This window comes from Dromaius novaehollandiae, chromosome 3 (genome assembly GCF_036370855.1).
Source record: "Dromaius novaehollandiae isolate bDroNov1 chromosome 3, bDroNov1.hap1, whole genome shotgun sequence".
Lineage (NCBI taxonomy): Eukaryota > Metazoa > Chordata > Aves > Casuariiformes > Dromaiidae > Dromaius > Dromaius novaehollandiae.
This window is the reverse complement of record NC_088100.1, coordinates 65178925-65195139: the sequence shown is the minus strand read 5'-3', so window position 1 is coordinate 65195139 and position 16215 is coordinate 65178925. Positions and strand designations below refer to the sequence as shown.

General features: G+C 40.9%; 1 protein-coding gene across 11 annotated transcripts in view; it reads left to right on the top strand.

Moving 5' to 3' along the window:
• NHSL1 (NHS like 1) overlaps positions 1-16215 on the top strand; it is a 187003-nt gene that overhangs the window by 131363 nt on the left and 39425 nt on the right. For 10 of the 11 annotated variants that reach the window (XR_010388384.1, XM_064509051.1, XM_064509050.1 and 7 more), the window contains exon 2: positions 7171-7323. Coding sequence is in view for 10 of the 11 variants with exons in the window: in XM_064509051.1 (XP_064365121.1) it covers positions 7171-7323 (153 nt within the window). In the remaining variant the exon portion in view is untranslated. Of the gene's footprint in view, positions 1-4333; positions 4819-7170; positions 7324-16215 lie in introns of those variants that run through there. The other variant, XM_026119893.2, reaches the window with a different exon arrangement.

Genomic DNA, 16215 nt, shown 5'->3' with positions numbered 1-16215 from the left:
GGTTTTCTGTTGTCTGAATAAAATGGCTAAGTCTTACAATGTAAAGTTCAGATTTTGAGCTGATGATGCATCTGTTAGTTTAGTAGTTTGTGTCACTCATTGCGTGAACTAAAGTCTTGGACTTATCTTTCCTTCATGAAAATAAATGGTCAAATTCCTGTTGCTTTGTGTGGGGAGGAGGAATGAATTTTTTTAACTATTACGTTTTATTTTTTTACTTTCAGAGTTTGATATTAAAAAATCTCCATAGGCTGATGAGCAGTAGTATTAAGGAAAACCATTGATTCACCGATTCATTAACTGCACAGTGTTTTGTAACTTGTCTTACAGTTGCCATAGGTGCTGCTGCTGGGCTCAGTGGCAATGTGTGCCTACGAACAACACAAGTATGTGCGTTTTCAACATTTGGTTTTCAAAGCCTCAGTTCCTTCAACAGATCGGCAGCACAGGGGAGAGGTTTTGGGTGTTAGGCTGTGAGTGAGGGTTGAACAGAAGAATACAGCCCCAGTGGCCAGCTTTAAATATTCCTGTGCAAGCTGAGTATTTCCAGATTGCTGCCCAGCCACCACTGTTTTTTGTTGCTGTGAATGTCAAGGGGTGGTTGTCCCAGATGGTTGTTACAGAACAGGTCAGCTGGAAACCTCCCTCTAAAGAGGGCAGAGAAAGGAGAGGAGTGAAGGAATGGCTGCAGGCTTTCGAGCAGTCCATATGCAGGTCATCACTCATTTTCCATTCTCCTCTGCCTGTCAAGGATGTACATGGTCTTTACTAGAAACTAAATTGCTGCTCTTGCAACATTACTGGTAGGCTTCAAAGCAAGCCCAATGAAAGTAAGTCTGTCAGAGAAAAGGAGAAAAAACAGTTTAACTAGTCAGGGATTAAAAGCTGTTGTAAAATGAAGTGAAAGACAGACACAGTTTTGCTGATGATACTGTCTCCTAAATTCATGGCTTTGAGCCTGGTCTTTGGCACTGCATCTTGCGCCTTTTCTCTTTTCCTTGCTTTGGTCTCTGCGTTGTTGTTAGTCAGGAAGGAGTTTGTTAGGAGGCCAAACATTGTTTACTTAACAAGCCCATCCAGTAAGAAGTCAGAATCAGCACTTGCTGGCAGCATCTCAGTATTTTCCATATATTTTGTGATAGTATCTATGTGAGATGGCAAATTAGTGCAACCCCTGTTTTTAAGGATGTGGAAACTGAGGCTCTGGGTGTTTCTTGTGTCTTGTGTCTTAACTTGTACAAGATAAAATCAGAAGTCTGCTGCAGAGCAAAGTCTCCCAAATCCACTACCAGTCTCAGAGTCATTTGGTTTTAAAGAACTAACATTACAGTACATGCACATCTGCTGTTAATGCTGTTTTTAGGCAACTGTGGCAAACTTCTAAAATTTTTCTGCTGAGTAAATGTTAGGGTTTTTGTGATTTCTGACTGCTGGATTGGCAGTGTTGGAGGCTGATGTCCTTTAATTGATGGGTAGTGACCCAATGGAAGTTTTCTCAATCTAGAGACACTACCTGTGAAGGAGTAGACGTATCTCATGCTTGTTTCAATCCTAAGAGAGCTAACATCAAGTCAATAGAAATGATGGTTTTCTGTGATGTGGGAAGTGGATTGAGATGACATGCTAAATTTCACAAGAGCTACTGAATTTGCCCCTTGTGGGGAAGAGTTTCAGTTATTGTTGACCTGGTGCAGGCTCTGAGAGATGCAGATACGAGTAGCCAACTGGTGTTTTCTTTGAGCCATGCCCTTATGGGACTGATTTTTAATGTTTGATCTCTTTATGGGCATGACTGTGGTGAAGGTGGGAGCAGAAGGGGAACACTGAAAGAAAGACTATGTTATGGATTGTTTGTTATCGGTTTGGAATAACTGTGCCTCCACATTGGAGAATCGTGTCGGTACACAGGGTATCCTGAAATGGGGATGAAGTCCTGAATCCTGGGGCTTTGTGAGCCCTCCACCTCTGTGAGACTGCCCTAAAGGTCTTGGAGGGGATCTGTATTACTTCCAGCAATGCGGATCTTGCTCACACGTCTCCCTTGCGTTTGCTCCCTGGTGGCAGCGCTGCTGGAGCTAGAAATGGAGCAATTCTGGACTTGCCTCCCTAGTGTGTCCGGCAAGTGGGTGTCTAAAAATGTGGTTAATGAAATATGGATAATGGCAACATTCTAAAGCGGATATTATTGTATATGTGATTTTCTTTTAATACTAAGTAACCTTGTCAGGAGGTGTGCAGTGTTAAACATCACAAAAGTCATTAAATGGAGCATAATTTTCCCAAGGGCTAATAATGACTTGAGTAACCCAGATGCTAGCACCTAAGGAAGATAGTTCAAGTTCCTTACTTGGAGCATTTCTTTGGAGGGTGAGACTTCGGCTCTATGACCTAAAAGCTTGTTTGTAATTTTTGCATTTCAAAGCTCACTCCTCCTAAAAACACTGGTGGCCCACCCCCAATTAAAGAACTGCCAAGGGCCTATGAAATATAAACTCTTCTCAGTGTGGTCTGCAGTATGCTATAGCGAATGACATACTCCATGGACTTTTTTTTTCCCTAGCTGTGACTTCAGGAGTAGTGTATCTAGAAGATGTACTCTAGAACTATGGAATTAACTCTGTTAAAAAACATATTTACGCTTTCAGAGTTGTTATTTTCCCTGCAGTTTAGTCTGTAAATGCCAGTTAGGTGGATTGCTTTAAAACTTGACCTGACAGGCATTCTGCAAAAAGTATGTTTTTTTTGTAGCATTGGTCAGTGCATTCTCTCCTTTGCCTGTGCAGGTTTGTTCTGTGCTAGGTGCCTGCTTAGTCAGCCTTGTCTTTTATTATATTGGCAGGGCCTTTTCTGTATGGTATTGACATTTTTTAGCAAGAGGGTGTGCCTTTCAGTTGGAAGAGGAACTATTGTGAATTTGCACAAAGGAAGGCGATAATTTCAAGTCCCCGATATGTGAAACAATAATATACTGAGGAATAATAATCTTGTTAGTAATTTGAGGCCATGGTCATTTTCTGTATAAGCTGCTTGATGGAAATCAGTGCAAAAGCAGAGGTGCTTTCCCACCATTGCTACACCATTGCACCCATCCCTGTAACACTGGTGAGATAGAAAAAATGTCTCTTGAACCAGGAGCTGCTGCAAAGTCCGGTTGCTTATGGCAGTTTTGGTATCAAACCCATGCTGTAATTGTGCAATCGCTGGACCTGCAGAATACTCGTAAAGTATTGATAATGTGCTCAAACAGTGAGGGAGGAACTGCATGTGTCTTGTTCTGCGCGGTGCTGAGTCTCAGCAATTTGGTGAAACTTGGAGTGAAGGGTTTCCATGGAGCATCTGCTTTTTGCGTGCTGCACTCCAGAGGCTGGAACCTGCCGCAGCTTTGAGGTCAGTCTAAGACCCTGCTGCTGGCATTTTTCTTTTTCCTGAGGAAAAACCTTTTTCATTGTTAACCCAAGGCAGTCTCCTAGGTTTGCTTTGTGAGGGGAAGACTTGCTTCTTGAGTCTTAACACTGTGTGAAGGGCATGCCCTGCTGAGCACATTGATTGGTTGCTTAGCATTTTCTCTTCAACTTCTGCAAAATTGCAGTTCATTCCTAAGAAGGATGGCTGTGGACCTCTGTACAGAATTTTTTAAAGGCATGAAGATCTAATGTGCATCTCAAAGTTGTGCTGTTTCATCCCTGCACGTTTCATTTGATGAATAACAGGTTCTTTATTAGAAAGAAATAACTTGATTTTGTTTTCCATATAGCTAGTCTGAGCTGACGCTAATAAGAATAAATTAGGAGTGCTGCAAACTGAAATTCAATATGTAAAACTGTTGGGCCGATTTAGTCGTTGTAATTGTCGGGAGCTGGAGGGAGAAGTGTATCTGGAAGGGAGGGCAATACAAAGAAAAGACTACATGTTGCAGCCAATTAAAATGCAGCTCTTAGGTCATTAATAAAGTGGGAGTGAGAGCAAAAAAAAAAAAAAAAAAAAGGAGAAAAAAAAGGGGGAGGATGGGAGTGGTGGGAAAGAAGGGCATCCTGATTTGCACGAAAATGCAACTCTCATTTACAAGCCGGAGGAGACTGTATTGTAGTGCCTCGCAGCTCATGGATGTTTCAGAAGGTGCAGAGGGAGGGAGGATTTGGGGGCGTGTTTGGAAAACAATAGTTAAAAGCTTCTCTGTCCCCGGCAGTTCAAATGCCATAGATTGGCAATTAGCCTGGGAGGTACAAAGAGTGGACGGGAAGGTGGCTGCATCTCTCTCTGCTCCACAGTAAGGGGTGTGGAAGAGCCCCACAGAGAAATGGGAAGAAAAGAAATCACCTGCAAAACTCCGTCTCTGTGGAGTGGTCAAACTTGGCGAGGGGAAGACAAGATGAGAAGAACAACCGAATAAATGCACAATTAGCGAAAAAACCTGTCCTGTGCAAACCCGAATAACGATTAACTTGTCTATTTTTCTTTTTTTTATCTTTTTTTTTCTTCTTTCCTGTTTTGCATGTTGAAACTGGCTGCTTTCAGCCCACAAGACTACATCTGAGGAGGAGGAATTCAGGTTAAAGAATTGTAAATGGTTTCATGCATCAATACAATCTGAGCGGATGTATAGTTGTGGTTTAAGGAAAAAAAAAGGAGGGGGGAGAAGTGTGAGAAAGAGGAAGTTGGAGTGCAGAGTCTGAGCAGGAACAGTCTGAAAACCAGTCACCTTTCTGACTCCTGCCTTTTATGGGATTTAAACTCTGGCACCGCAGTTAAACACCTTGGAAATGGTGGTTTTCATCAACACAAAGCTTAAATTTCTCATCAAACTTTTCAAGAGAAAGAGTAAGTAGTTTTGTGCGCTTGCTGTCTTTTGGGGAAATAATAGAGTCCTGCTGGAAATTGCAATTCAGCCAGACTTTCATGCTGCTTGATAGGAGCCTCTTTTTAGGATTTGTGTCACGTTCTTTTCGATTGAATAGCTTGTGATGTGCAGAGGCAGCAGCGTTGTGAAATGATTTAGGATGCCCGCTTTGGGACAGTGCTTTGCTATCACGTTTTTTGAGGTGCTTTGCCTTTGTGGCTTTGAAGGAGCAAAACTTTTCCATGTGAAAGGAGCAGCTCAGTCATAGGGCCGAGCGTGCTGTGTTGCCTACTCTTGGGCGCAGGTGTCCCATGGTATGCGGGGCGTCCTGCGAGCGCCTTTTGGAGGCTTCCGCTTGCGCAGCCGGCCGTATCCCTAAGGCTTGTTTAGAGCTGTGCTCAGAGCCACTTCTGGGACTCATTCTTTTTTTTCTTTTCTTCTTTTTTTTTTTTTAAAGTTTCTAAAATCATTGTGATTCATCTGTTAATTCGCGAAGGCGGTGATTCTTCATTTAGTTCATTAAATGAGCTAGAGGTAGCAGTTTGTAAATAGGTGCAACGCTTCTTTTGACAGATTTTTTGTTGCCCACTGCTCTGATAAGTGGTAAGCTTTTGGGTTTTGGTAAGGCAGGATTGAAACTGGACAGTGAGGTAGAGGCTGGTGTTTTCCTGCTCGCTCCCCCTACCCCCCATCTGCCCATGCTCCCCCAGGGGAATGGATGCAAAGGGTGTTTGTCAAATGTACCTGAGACTTTCTATAAAAGTGGGGGTGATTGATGCTATAACCAGGTTGGTGGTGACTTACCAGCATGCTATGATTTAGATTTGACCTCTACTTAGAAAAGAACAGAAAAGGCGGTCTTGTGCTGGACAGATATCTGCATTGGTGCAGCCAGCACCAAGGGCTGGGCACAAGTGGGGTGGGAGTGCAGGACCAAGCTGTTTTAAAGATGAAAAGACCAACCAAGGCGCTTTGAAAATCTTTTCTGAAGTCTGATTGATTGTAACCTAACAAAAAAATAAAAATCAATGAACCTCCCCTCCAAAAAAGTTCTTTCAGGACAAAGCAAGCTTCAAGCACATGTCATAGATAGTTTTTGAAGTTAAAGGCTTAGCTCATTTTCTGTAATGAGTACAGATTATTTCCGTCTGAAACGATCCCTGCGGATGCATGGTGTTATGGAAAGAGTCATATTCCAGTTGACAGGAGGCTGCTGCCCCCTTTTTGTTTCTCCATTCCCACACCTACCGCCTGTGCTGCCACAGAGGCATCAGGCGGACTTGGGGAGCTCCTGCTGCAGGCGCTGCGGCGGCAGGCAGCGCCCGGCAAGGTGCAGAGCCCTTAGCGGGGCTGGGCGCTGCAGCCGAGCCAGCCTAGCAGGTGCTCGGAAGACAGCACAGCTGCAGTGTTTTTCCTGCTTCGGAGAGCTAAAAGCAAGGATACACTGCGCACTGGTTGAAGGCCAAACGGCGCCTGGGGAATCATAAAATTTGACCCCCAACTGCCCTTTGCCTGTTTTTACAGGGCGGAGGGGTAAGGCCATTCAAAAGTTTTTATTGATGGTAAACTTTAAACAAAAGGTAATGGCTATCTCCCGGGAAATGTGAATAATAAACAAATCCTAGAATTATGTGCTTTGGCTGCTTCGTTACTAGACTGTCTATAGGGAACTTTGAACTTGAGCACTGTCGGTATTTTTTTTTCCTGTGTATATTGGCTGAGAAAAGATGGCTGGTGCCATCTTCCTTCAGTGCTCTTGTGCTCTGCCCAGTATTTGCCTAGTGAGTTGCTGTTGTCAGAATCTGCTTTGCACTCATGGTGATGTAAAGTGGGTAATTTGTTGGCTTTGGTGGAATTTTTATCTCTGGTTTATGCTAGTCATAAGGCTAGAAAAGATTATTTCATAATACAAATGAATCTGTAGTAATCTCTTATGGTGACCATCATATTCTTGGGATCACCCTTGAGAAGGAGGAAGTCATCCTAAGCATACAGCATCTGACGTGATCAAGGGAGTGGAAAACTGGTTTCATCTGAGAAGTCTGGGAGCTAGAGGGGGGAAAATAGAATTGCAAGTTCACTGTAAATACCTCAGCAATGTAAACAAGGGAAGAGGGAAAAGTTTCCTACGTAACAGAAGACTAAATTTAGGCTAGAGATGAGAGGGCTTTTAACTATCATGGAAGTGAAGTTCTAGAGAGCTTTTTGATAAGAGAATGGAAGCAAACAGCCTTTCTGGTTTTAAGATGATGCTTGACATGTTTATGGTGGGGTTACATGGCGTGGTTATCTGCAATAGCATTGAATTTTCTAATGATTGTCTCTCTCTGCAGCTGTTTCCAACCTAGATGAAGAGAGTAAATGGACAGTCCACTACACTGCTCCATGGCACCAGCAGGAAAACGTGTTCCTGCCTTCCTCAAGACCACCTTGTGTGGAGGACCTGCACCGACAAGCTAAGTTGAACCTCAAGTCAGTACTGAGAGGTGAGATGCTGCTACTGACACTAGCATCCTAAAGGGACAGTAGTTTTTGCCATGGTCTTTGGCAAAGTTATCCAAATTCCTAGGCTTCAGAAGAAACTTCACATTCTTCTGCCTGCAACACATACTGGGAACACTGAATGAGGTTTACCAGCAGAGATGGGGGGGGGGAAAGATTTTTTACTATCAAGAGATGAAATCTATTGCCTGGTAGAGCACTCTAGAGCAGAAAGATGGAAAACATGGTGTCTTTGGGGCATTTGCATTTAGTCTTTGGAGTATTTTAAAAATGGCACCTTCAATTTCAGTAAGTACTAAATTATTCTCTTTATATTCTGGAGCAAGAACCTAGTCAGAGGTGTTTCGTTCAGTGATTTCCTTTGATGTTGTACGCTGTGTCCATGTGTGAGAAACGCAGAAAGGGTGTTGAAAGCAGAGAAGGGGGCCATGGGGGCGCAGGCAGGCAGTGGAGAGGATTTTAGAACATTAGTCTGTGGGCCAAAAGTAAAATTTGAAACTCCAGAATAATTCCTGTGTTTTGGTAATTGTTAACATAGGTTTTTCTTTTAACTGGTTATTAATAAAGGGGTTTGCCCTGCAAAGAGACAGCTTGTTTCAAGCGCCTTTTGTTTCAGCAGGAATTGCAGGTACTTGGTACTTTACAGGGTGAACCCAGTCTAAGAGAACATGGTAATTTTGTTTGCTTAACACTGTATTTCTGCTTTGTAAGCATGCAGGAAACTTTTTTGTGCCTGAATGGAGAAGTGTTTGACCTCTGTATTTTATTTCTCTTGCCATTTCTCCAGTTAATTGATTTTCACCATCTCTTCCTAGGTGCCTTTGCTGTAATTTAATAGGGCAGTCTTGACAGCCACTGTTATTAGCTCATGCATGGCTCAGCAGATAGCCTGTGTGTCCTCTATACTTGTTGGAATACTGCATTTGTGCAGCACTTCAGCCTTAATGCTTACTGTTCCCTCACAGGCGCACTTATCAGTTCTTTACAAAAAGAAAGGTATTTGCCTGCTTTAAATTAAAAGGAGAATGGTTTGTTTGTAAAAAGCTAACCGTAGTTAGCTTTTTTTAAATTTTAGCTACTTGTTCTTCTGTTTTTCTGTTCTTTGGGACCATTATCAAAGAAAAAATGCACTAAAATGCTGCTCTGATTTTCTTGTATTTTATTGGAATTATATCTTCTGCAGTTTCATATTTAGTTCAATAAATTTAGATCTATTTGTGTGAAAGCGAATATCATATGCTGCTTCCCCCACTGTACACACTCAAAATTATTTATATCTGCTGGGATCTTTCTCTGCAGCTGCTCTCCTTTATAAAATGAAAAGTATTCGATACTACTAAAACTTGGCAACTAGGCACTTACATAAAACAAACAAACTGGCTTGTGCGCATGCTACAGGGCTCCTTGGTAATGAACTGAATATCAGTATCATGCTTTCAGGGCCTGGTAGTAGTTGAGAGAGAAGGAGAGAGAGGAGGCCATAATGCCTTCATCAAACCCCAACTTGCTGCCATGGTGAACAAAACTCTCTATTTTTTTTTTTTTTTTCCAGCTCAGACTCTTTTCTTGGGCCATGTTTCTTGCCTTCACGCAGTTCAGAAGCAACTCCTCACTGTGGCCTTTAGCTGCCCTGAGTAGCTACAACATGAAATGAACACTGCTTTCAGTAATTTCGTTATTGTCTTCAGGGGAGCCCTGAGTAGTAACAGATGCACTGACTAAAGTTTTATCAGTTTTATTCTGTGGCTGCTTCAGCAAGCTTTAGGAAGACACCAGCACTTCTGGTCATGTTTGGAGGATGAGGTTAAAAATTCTGTATTCACAGTTGAATTTCATTTAGTATAAAAGTGCTGCAGAAATTATGACTTAATTGTGACTACTGCTAACTACTTTTCCACCTGCTGCTTTTGAAAAGACAGATTTTTCAAAGCTTCCTAATGGATAGAAAATAAATAGCCTAGCACTATGCAATTATAGAATAGAAGACTTAAGTCATTTAAGTGCAGTTAGGCTAGTATAGGAACTTTAGTTCTACATTTTTTGGCCTCATGATGAAACTTGCATTTTGACATCTTTTCGGTGTTTCAAGTGCATTCATTGAAATGAAGTGTGGGGCAGTAGAACAGCTCCATATGGTCTGACCTACTAGGTAGGTGGTGGGAATGACCAATGTCAAATGACAAAGTGCACCACACTGGTTGTGCCAAAAGCAGCAGAGAGGATGCCCATGTTCTCTGTGTTTACAGAGCGGAAAGGAATAAAACAAAACAAAAGCAAAAACTTTTCTTTTGGTGATGAACTAGTGGATTTGCATTGCAGTGAAGAAATATTTAGGTTCAGTAATAGGGGAAGCTTCCTAACAGTAGGGCTACTGAAGCACTGAAATAGATTGTTGGAGCTGTGAAATCATTGGAGGTTTTGAAGAACAGGTTGGAAAAACACCAGTCAGGAATCATTTGCATGTATTTGATCCTACCTTTAGAGGAGGGGGTGAAGGAAGAGAGAACCTTGTGAGGTCCCCTTCAGCCAGATAATGTAATTCTGAGAGCTGAACTATTAGTAGCTGTAGTTCAGACCATTAAAATTCATCTATTTGAAACTTTTCCAGTCCTATTCTTGTTCGGATTGTGAAATCTGACAATACCATTGCTGATACATAGCAACATGATTGCAAATTCTTGATTATTTTGTTATTGTAGTCATTGCTGCCCCAGTGAATGAGAGAAATAAGACTATAACTTAGGTTACAAGTAATAGTTCACAGGTAGAGCGCAACAACCATTAAGCTACCTGTTAAGATACTGAATTTTACAATATTTAAAAATAATTAAAGCAAGGTATTTGTAGATGTCAGGGTGTTCTCTAACACTCACCCATCTAATATTAACTAAATAAAATCCTGACTAGCTTTTAAAATAATGCAAGGTCAAACCTATTTATTCTGGTATGATTTTAACAGCTCCGCAAATTTTTGATACAGAGTCTAACTACAAAAAATGGTGGAGTGAATAGGAATCTATCAATTGTCTAGAATAAGCTTTTGTTCTTAAGGGGAGAAAAAGTATCACTGCTTATTCTTAGGTTTGCTTAAGAAAAAAAAATTAGGGACAAAAGACATTGGGAAGTATGATATCTAAACTCTGAAGAGTACTCTGCCTGCTGATATGCCTATACTCTACATATCTTTTCAGGAAGCAAAGTGCTGTGTTTGGAGGAGGAAGAGATTTTTCCTTATCTCTTGTTCAGTTTATTATTTTACTATGTATATTATATTGAAATGTCCTCTGCTTATTACAGGGTGGAACTGCAAGCACCACATGATAGTAGATGTTATATAGGGGATTGACCTATGAACTACACGTTCATCTTTTTGGTATCAAGGGAAAATACTGCACTTTACAAAGCTACTTTAATATACGAATGATGAGATCCTACATTCAAATTTGTTCATAACTGAGATAAAGCTATTTATGCTTATTTATGCATGCTTAGGTGCCATCTGAAGTGTTAAAAAGCAATGTTTTCCAGTAATCTGAATTAGAAAATGAAGCATGTTGAAGTTGGAAAGTTTGTGATGCACAGTATTTGTATCTGTTCTCAAGACAGGCTTTATGTAACTTTATTACAATCTAAAATTGCTGTTGACTAGAATCAGTGTTTGAAAATGTTTAGCCCAGACTGCATTACAACTTAACTGTATTTTTAAAAGGAAGCTCTCAATGGCTTAATCTGGTGGCTAGAATAGACGAGTGAATTCAGCTGCACTTCATAATCATGATATCATTGCAGTATGTTATAAACATTTACAAAATGATGCAGTTCTCTACTTGTGGTGGCCAATACCATTATTTTAAATGTTTTGTTTCCAATGCATAAAATAGGCCCTCCCCTTCCTCTCGGGAGCAGCAAGGATCTTGGAACGGCCGGTGGAGCAGATGGGGCGACACGCTGGATATTAAACATTTGCCATCCAAGACACCTGTTAGCCTGCCCTCAGAAGCCAAGCTGCTCTCACGGCCCCTTTCCGGAGAGCCCATGTTAAGTGGCATCTTATTCATGTTTCCATAGTCACCTTATGTTTCCCAGCATTTAAACGTATGGATGGAAAGAAAGCAATATTGAAATGTCCAGAGTCTTGTGTGACTCTGTGCTTCATGTAACTGTTTCCTCCTGGGGAGTAGTGGAAATGGGAGGATCAAAAAGGTGAGTGGGAGGAAGAACAAAGGCTCTGCATGGAGTCAAGATCCCCAAATAAATCCTGTCCGGTTATACTGCGTGCTCTGCTCCAAGGCTCAGTGATTTGCTTGATTTGTTTATTCTCATGTTGCCAATGTCTGCTGAGTGGCTTGATCAGCTCTGAGTCCACTGCAGACAGTAACTGAGCATAGGAGGTTAATGTTGTTCTGAGCAGCCTTAATTATTACTTAAGGCAGTTCATTATCTGTGCTGGTGTGGGGAAGTGCCACCTACTGCAGTGGTTCCCAGAGCTTTATTAGGTCTGTGGGACCCAGAGACTGAGTAGGTGTTTCTCCACAAACAAGAGGGTAGCACCATAAATTAGCCATCGTCCCTCTTACTGTGCATGGACACACTTGGCTGGTTGCTCTGCAGCATGGTGGTGTTTAAAGGCTCATTGTCTGAAGAAGTGTCTAAAGCGCGGTGGTCTTCAGCCAGGAGCACAGTACAACAGCAGCAGTAGATAACAGTTATGCAAATATTTAGATAAGAAAAGTAAATTCAGAGTAATCCTTGTTTTGCTGACTGTAGTCTGAAAATGTCAAATAGTAAGGCATTAAGTGAAGGCCTTGAGGAGACACCAGCACTGATATGGTGTTGCTTTGCTTTACTACTTAGTGTCATATGTGCCTGTGTGTGTTCTGGGCAGGTTTGCAATGTTAGCAGTGAGTTCACAGGTGCTGGTCCAGCGTCCTAAAAGGGAAGCTCAGAGGCCATTGCATTTGAAGTTACTTTAGGAGTCTTGCAAAATGTGACCGAGTGAAGGAACGTGAAATTTTTTACTACCCTTCATCTGCACTGTCTTTGCTTCTGTTTTTTGTTTTTGTTTTTGTTTTTTTCTTTTTTCTTTAAACTATGCTTGATTCTGAGTGTAAGCCAGCTGGAGTGATAGGAGGCAGAGAAGGGCATGTATAGTCTGATTTCCAAGGGACAGTTCTCTTCCAATTCTAGGAATTAGCAGCATAGCACACTTTTAAACAAAAAGATGGTTGGGGAGGGGAATGAGGACCTACCTCACTGTTGCATGTTGTCACTTGTCCATGAGTTGGGAGAAAACAGGAGTAAGGGAAGAGACTACCCCAGTAAAACTGCACCAGGTTTTATGACTAGATTTGTGGCTAATGTAGACAAGTCTTCCAAGGACCAAGTAACCATGTTAATGTTCAAGAGCAAATATAGCCAGAACTTAAATAATCTCAGGCTTTTGGGTGACAGCCAGTACCGGAAGGGTCCTGTGGAAGCTATCTCTGCTCAGTTCAAGTTAAAATCAGTGATGATGTTTTGTTGCGCATAGCTATTTATTACCTAGCCTGGCTGTTGCTTCTAGGGGATTCTAAGGTGCCAGATTTGTAACGAGAACTGCATCCCTGTAAATAGTGTGAACAGTTCAACGTGCTAACTTTGGTACTTTTTTTCCCAAACTGTAGTTGCAGAGGCTTTCTGCACAATTGACTGTTTTTTTGTGCTTTTTTTTCCCCCCCCAGTGTAGTTGTGTTGATTCAAACTTTGTACATAGTATAAGGCTCATTGTTCCAGTGTCTGTGATGATTCATTTATTATCTCATCTTCAGAAGAACTAGATTGGGCTGGCTGTAGCTTCTGTTTAGCTTTGTTGGCCAAGTTCAAGGAATGTTTTTAGGCAGCAGTGATTGAGACGCTCGATTTGTTTTCATTTGACAATGCTAACCAGATGTCTTCTGGAAAGCAGATTTAAGTAGTTACTCATAAACCCTCTATTATGTCTTGCTGGAAGACCCTCCAGACAGGTATGCATTTACCCTTGTTTTCTCAGTGCATCTGCCTGATCACTGTTCAGATGAGCAATATTAGGGTCAGCCCTACTAGTTGATAATCCTGCTGAGAAGATTACAGACTTAAAATAGTCTTGTGTTTCATTAAAGAGGTGCAAAGTAGGGGGGAACCACTTCATATTAACAATAGGTCCGGTTCAGGTTTAGAGAGATGTCAAGATGTGAGCTCCCCACCAACTGGAAAATGTAGTGAAATAAAAGATCATTAAAGGCTCAGGATAGACCATGTGTTCTGGAAAGGCCTTGTAGCTGCAAAATCAGAAAATAGAAGTCAACTTATTTCTCATTATTTTAGTTTCAGTAGTCAATTTAGTGCCAGTGTCTCTACCCATGCATCCTGTCCTTTTCTTTTTGAATTAATTTATAGTATATCTGTTGATGGTTTTGGCAAAGTTCCATGCTGCAACTGTCCTTTCTAATACGGAATTTAAAAAAGGGAATATTCAAATGAAACGAAACAGAATTTGACTGGGAGTCTACACTTCACATGCTTGAATGCTGCTCTTATGCTAGGAAATTGAGCTACTGGAGAGCATTTAAATTCCATGTTTTTAGGTTTAGTTACATAAGGCAGTGCTGAGCGTGAAAACATATAGTGTGACTGAGTGTAGATTGATTGCATATTCTTCATACACACATGATAAAGTGAAAACATTGCCGGTGACAGGGTTAAAAGTTTTTCTTAGTGTGCTTAATATGTGTTTTCTTAGTATTTTATGATGTAAGTCAGAATCAGTAGCAAGATTTTGGCTGAAAGGTTATTAAACCTTATCCCTTTTCAAATCTGTGTCTTTGGAAAAAAGCAATTTGTGTTATTACATGTGATACAGTTGTTTCAGTGCTAGGTAAGCAATGTCCATCATAAGAAATATCAGACTGTCAGTTGTTTTCCTTTTCTCTTTATCCCCACCTTACATGGTGGTGTTATACATGCTTGTTTGCAGTATTTTATATAATGTTAATGTTAAAATAAAGCTGTGTTCTAGGAGAAAAAACGGAATAGAAAGCCCCTATGTATTTTTGTCAGCTGCACTCAGTTGTCTAAGAAACAGCAAATACCCATAAAAATGCTAGAGGAAAAAGTGGGGATAACTTGTTTTAAATGTCAGCATCAAACGTGCGAAATAAAACGAATAGAAAATAGAAACTGTTAAACTTATGACATCTTGTCACCAGTAAATGTAGTGGTATAACACTTCTGCAGAAATCTAAATTAACTCAGGACAAACGGTGATAATTATTTTGAGCATTCCCCAGTGACAGCTTGTTAACAAATACAATTTGTAATGGCTGTTTCATTTTGGTGCCATTAGAAAGGTTTTCCATATGGGTAAATTGTACAGATTACTTAGGGGATGTAGGGATGGGATTAAATTTATTCGTTTGAAAAGCTGCGAGGAAAGAAATAAAGAAATGATCAAAATGTATGCATTGACTCATTTAACACTGTAAAAGGTATTTTCATGTTGCAGCAGTACTTGTCTGATTTGACACCCTTGAAAATAAATCTAACTGTATGCTCGCTTTACTTCAGCGGTGCAGTTTTATGATCACTTTAAAGTGGTGTAAATTGGTACTGCTGCTTGTGTAAACCAGCAGTGTGGTCCGCTTCATGGCTCCTGATCCTGCCCCATCCTAGTGCTACTACAAGCATTTGTGTGGTGAGCTCTGAAGCACATGGGGGAAGCTGGTCTGGGTCCAATCAGTTTAACTATTAAGTAAAATTCATTTAGAAGGGAGAAGAAAAAGGCAATTATCTGTATATTCCTGTTCTGCTCATTGAGCTACAGGCACTCTAACAATAAATTTCATGTTGTTATTTTTATAAATCTTTTTGAACTATAAAGACATGCAGCAGTCTTCTCTGTTGTGGAGTCTGATAGCCCTCCGTTAGGGTTATCTTCATCCTGTGAAGCGCAAGCCACCTTCGTTTCTGGGAAACTTAGCGTGGTATCTGTCACTAAAAGCTATCTGTGCAGCTTGGCTTCATTGCTTTTTCCAGGCAGGGAATGCACTTAACAGTTTTTAACAGTCCTGGAGAAGTTTGTTAGACCTTTCTTGTTACTTGTCAGGAAGTAAGAAGTCCTCGCAGTTAAAGATTATGTTACTGCTAGGGTGGGTGAAAAGCTTGCCGTCTCCTATAGCATTTGCTTGTGAAAGCACTGTGTTGGGCACCAGTGTGGACTATCTCCAGGGTTGTCTTATGCCTTTCTTTATGTGTTGGATGTAAAAATAAAGATCTAGGTATAGCAATATAAAATCACATTTTGGGAGGCGATAGGGAAACAAGAGGGAAGGTAGATGGATCAGTAAAAGCTGACAAGCATTAGCCAAAGCATCTAGATAGAGCTGTTGAGCAAAAGATCTTTCAGCTAGGCTGTTATGGTAGTACATCTGTTGAAATTCCTGACCCATAAAAATGGGAGTCTGAACAAAACGGCTCACTGGATATATCATAGCTGAAGTTCATGAACTTGCTTTTCAGTCAGCATTGGCTACAGTTCAGTTGTTGCACAAGTGCATCGTTGCTGTGGCTTTGCAACATATTTTAAGGCTTTGATATAGAAGCCCTCCCTGTGATAGTCAAGTTCTGGAAATAATATGGGGATTTATACATTTAAGGGAAATGGGATTTGATCCAAGCTGAATGAATTCTTGAGAGGAATATAGAGTGGTAGAGGCAAGCTGCCTGCCTCACATTTAGATCCGGGGACAAAAATAGATACTGAATTGGAATTAAATTGATCTTTTTTTTTTTTTCTTTAAGTCATATTTAGCATGAGATATTTGTCAAAAACCAGACTGCATTTGTACAGCTCTGTGTTTGTT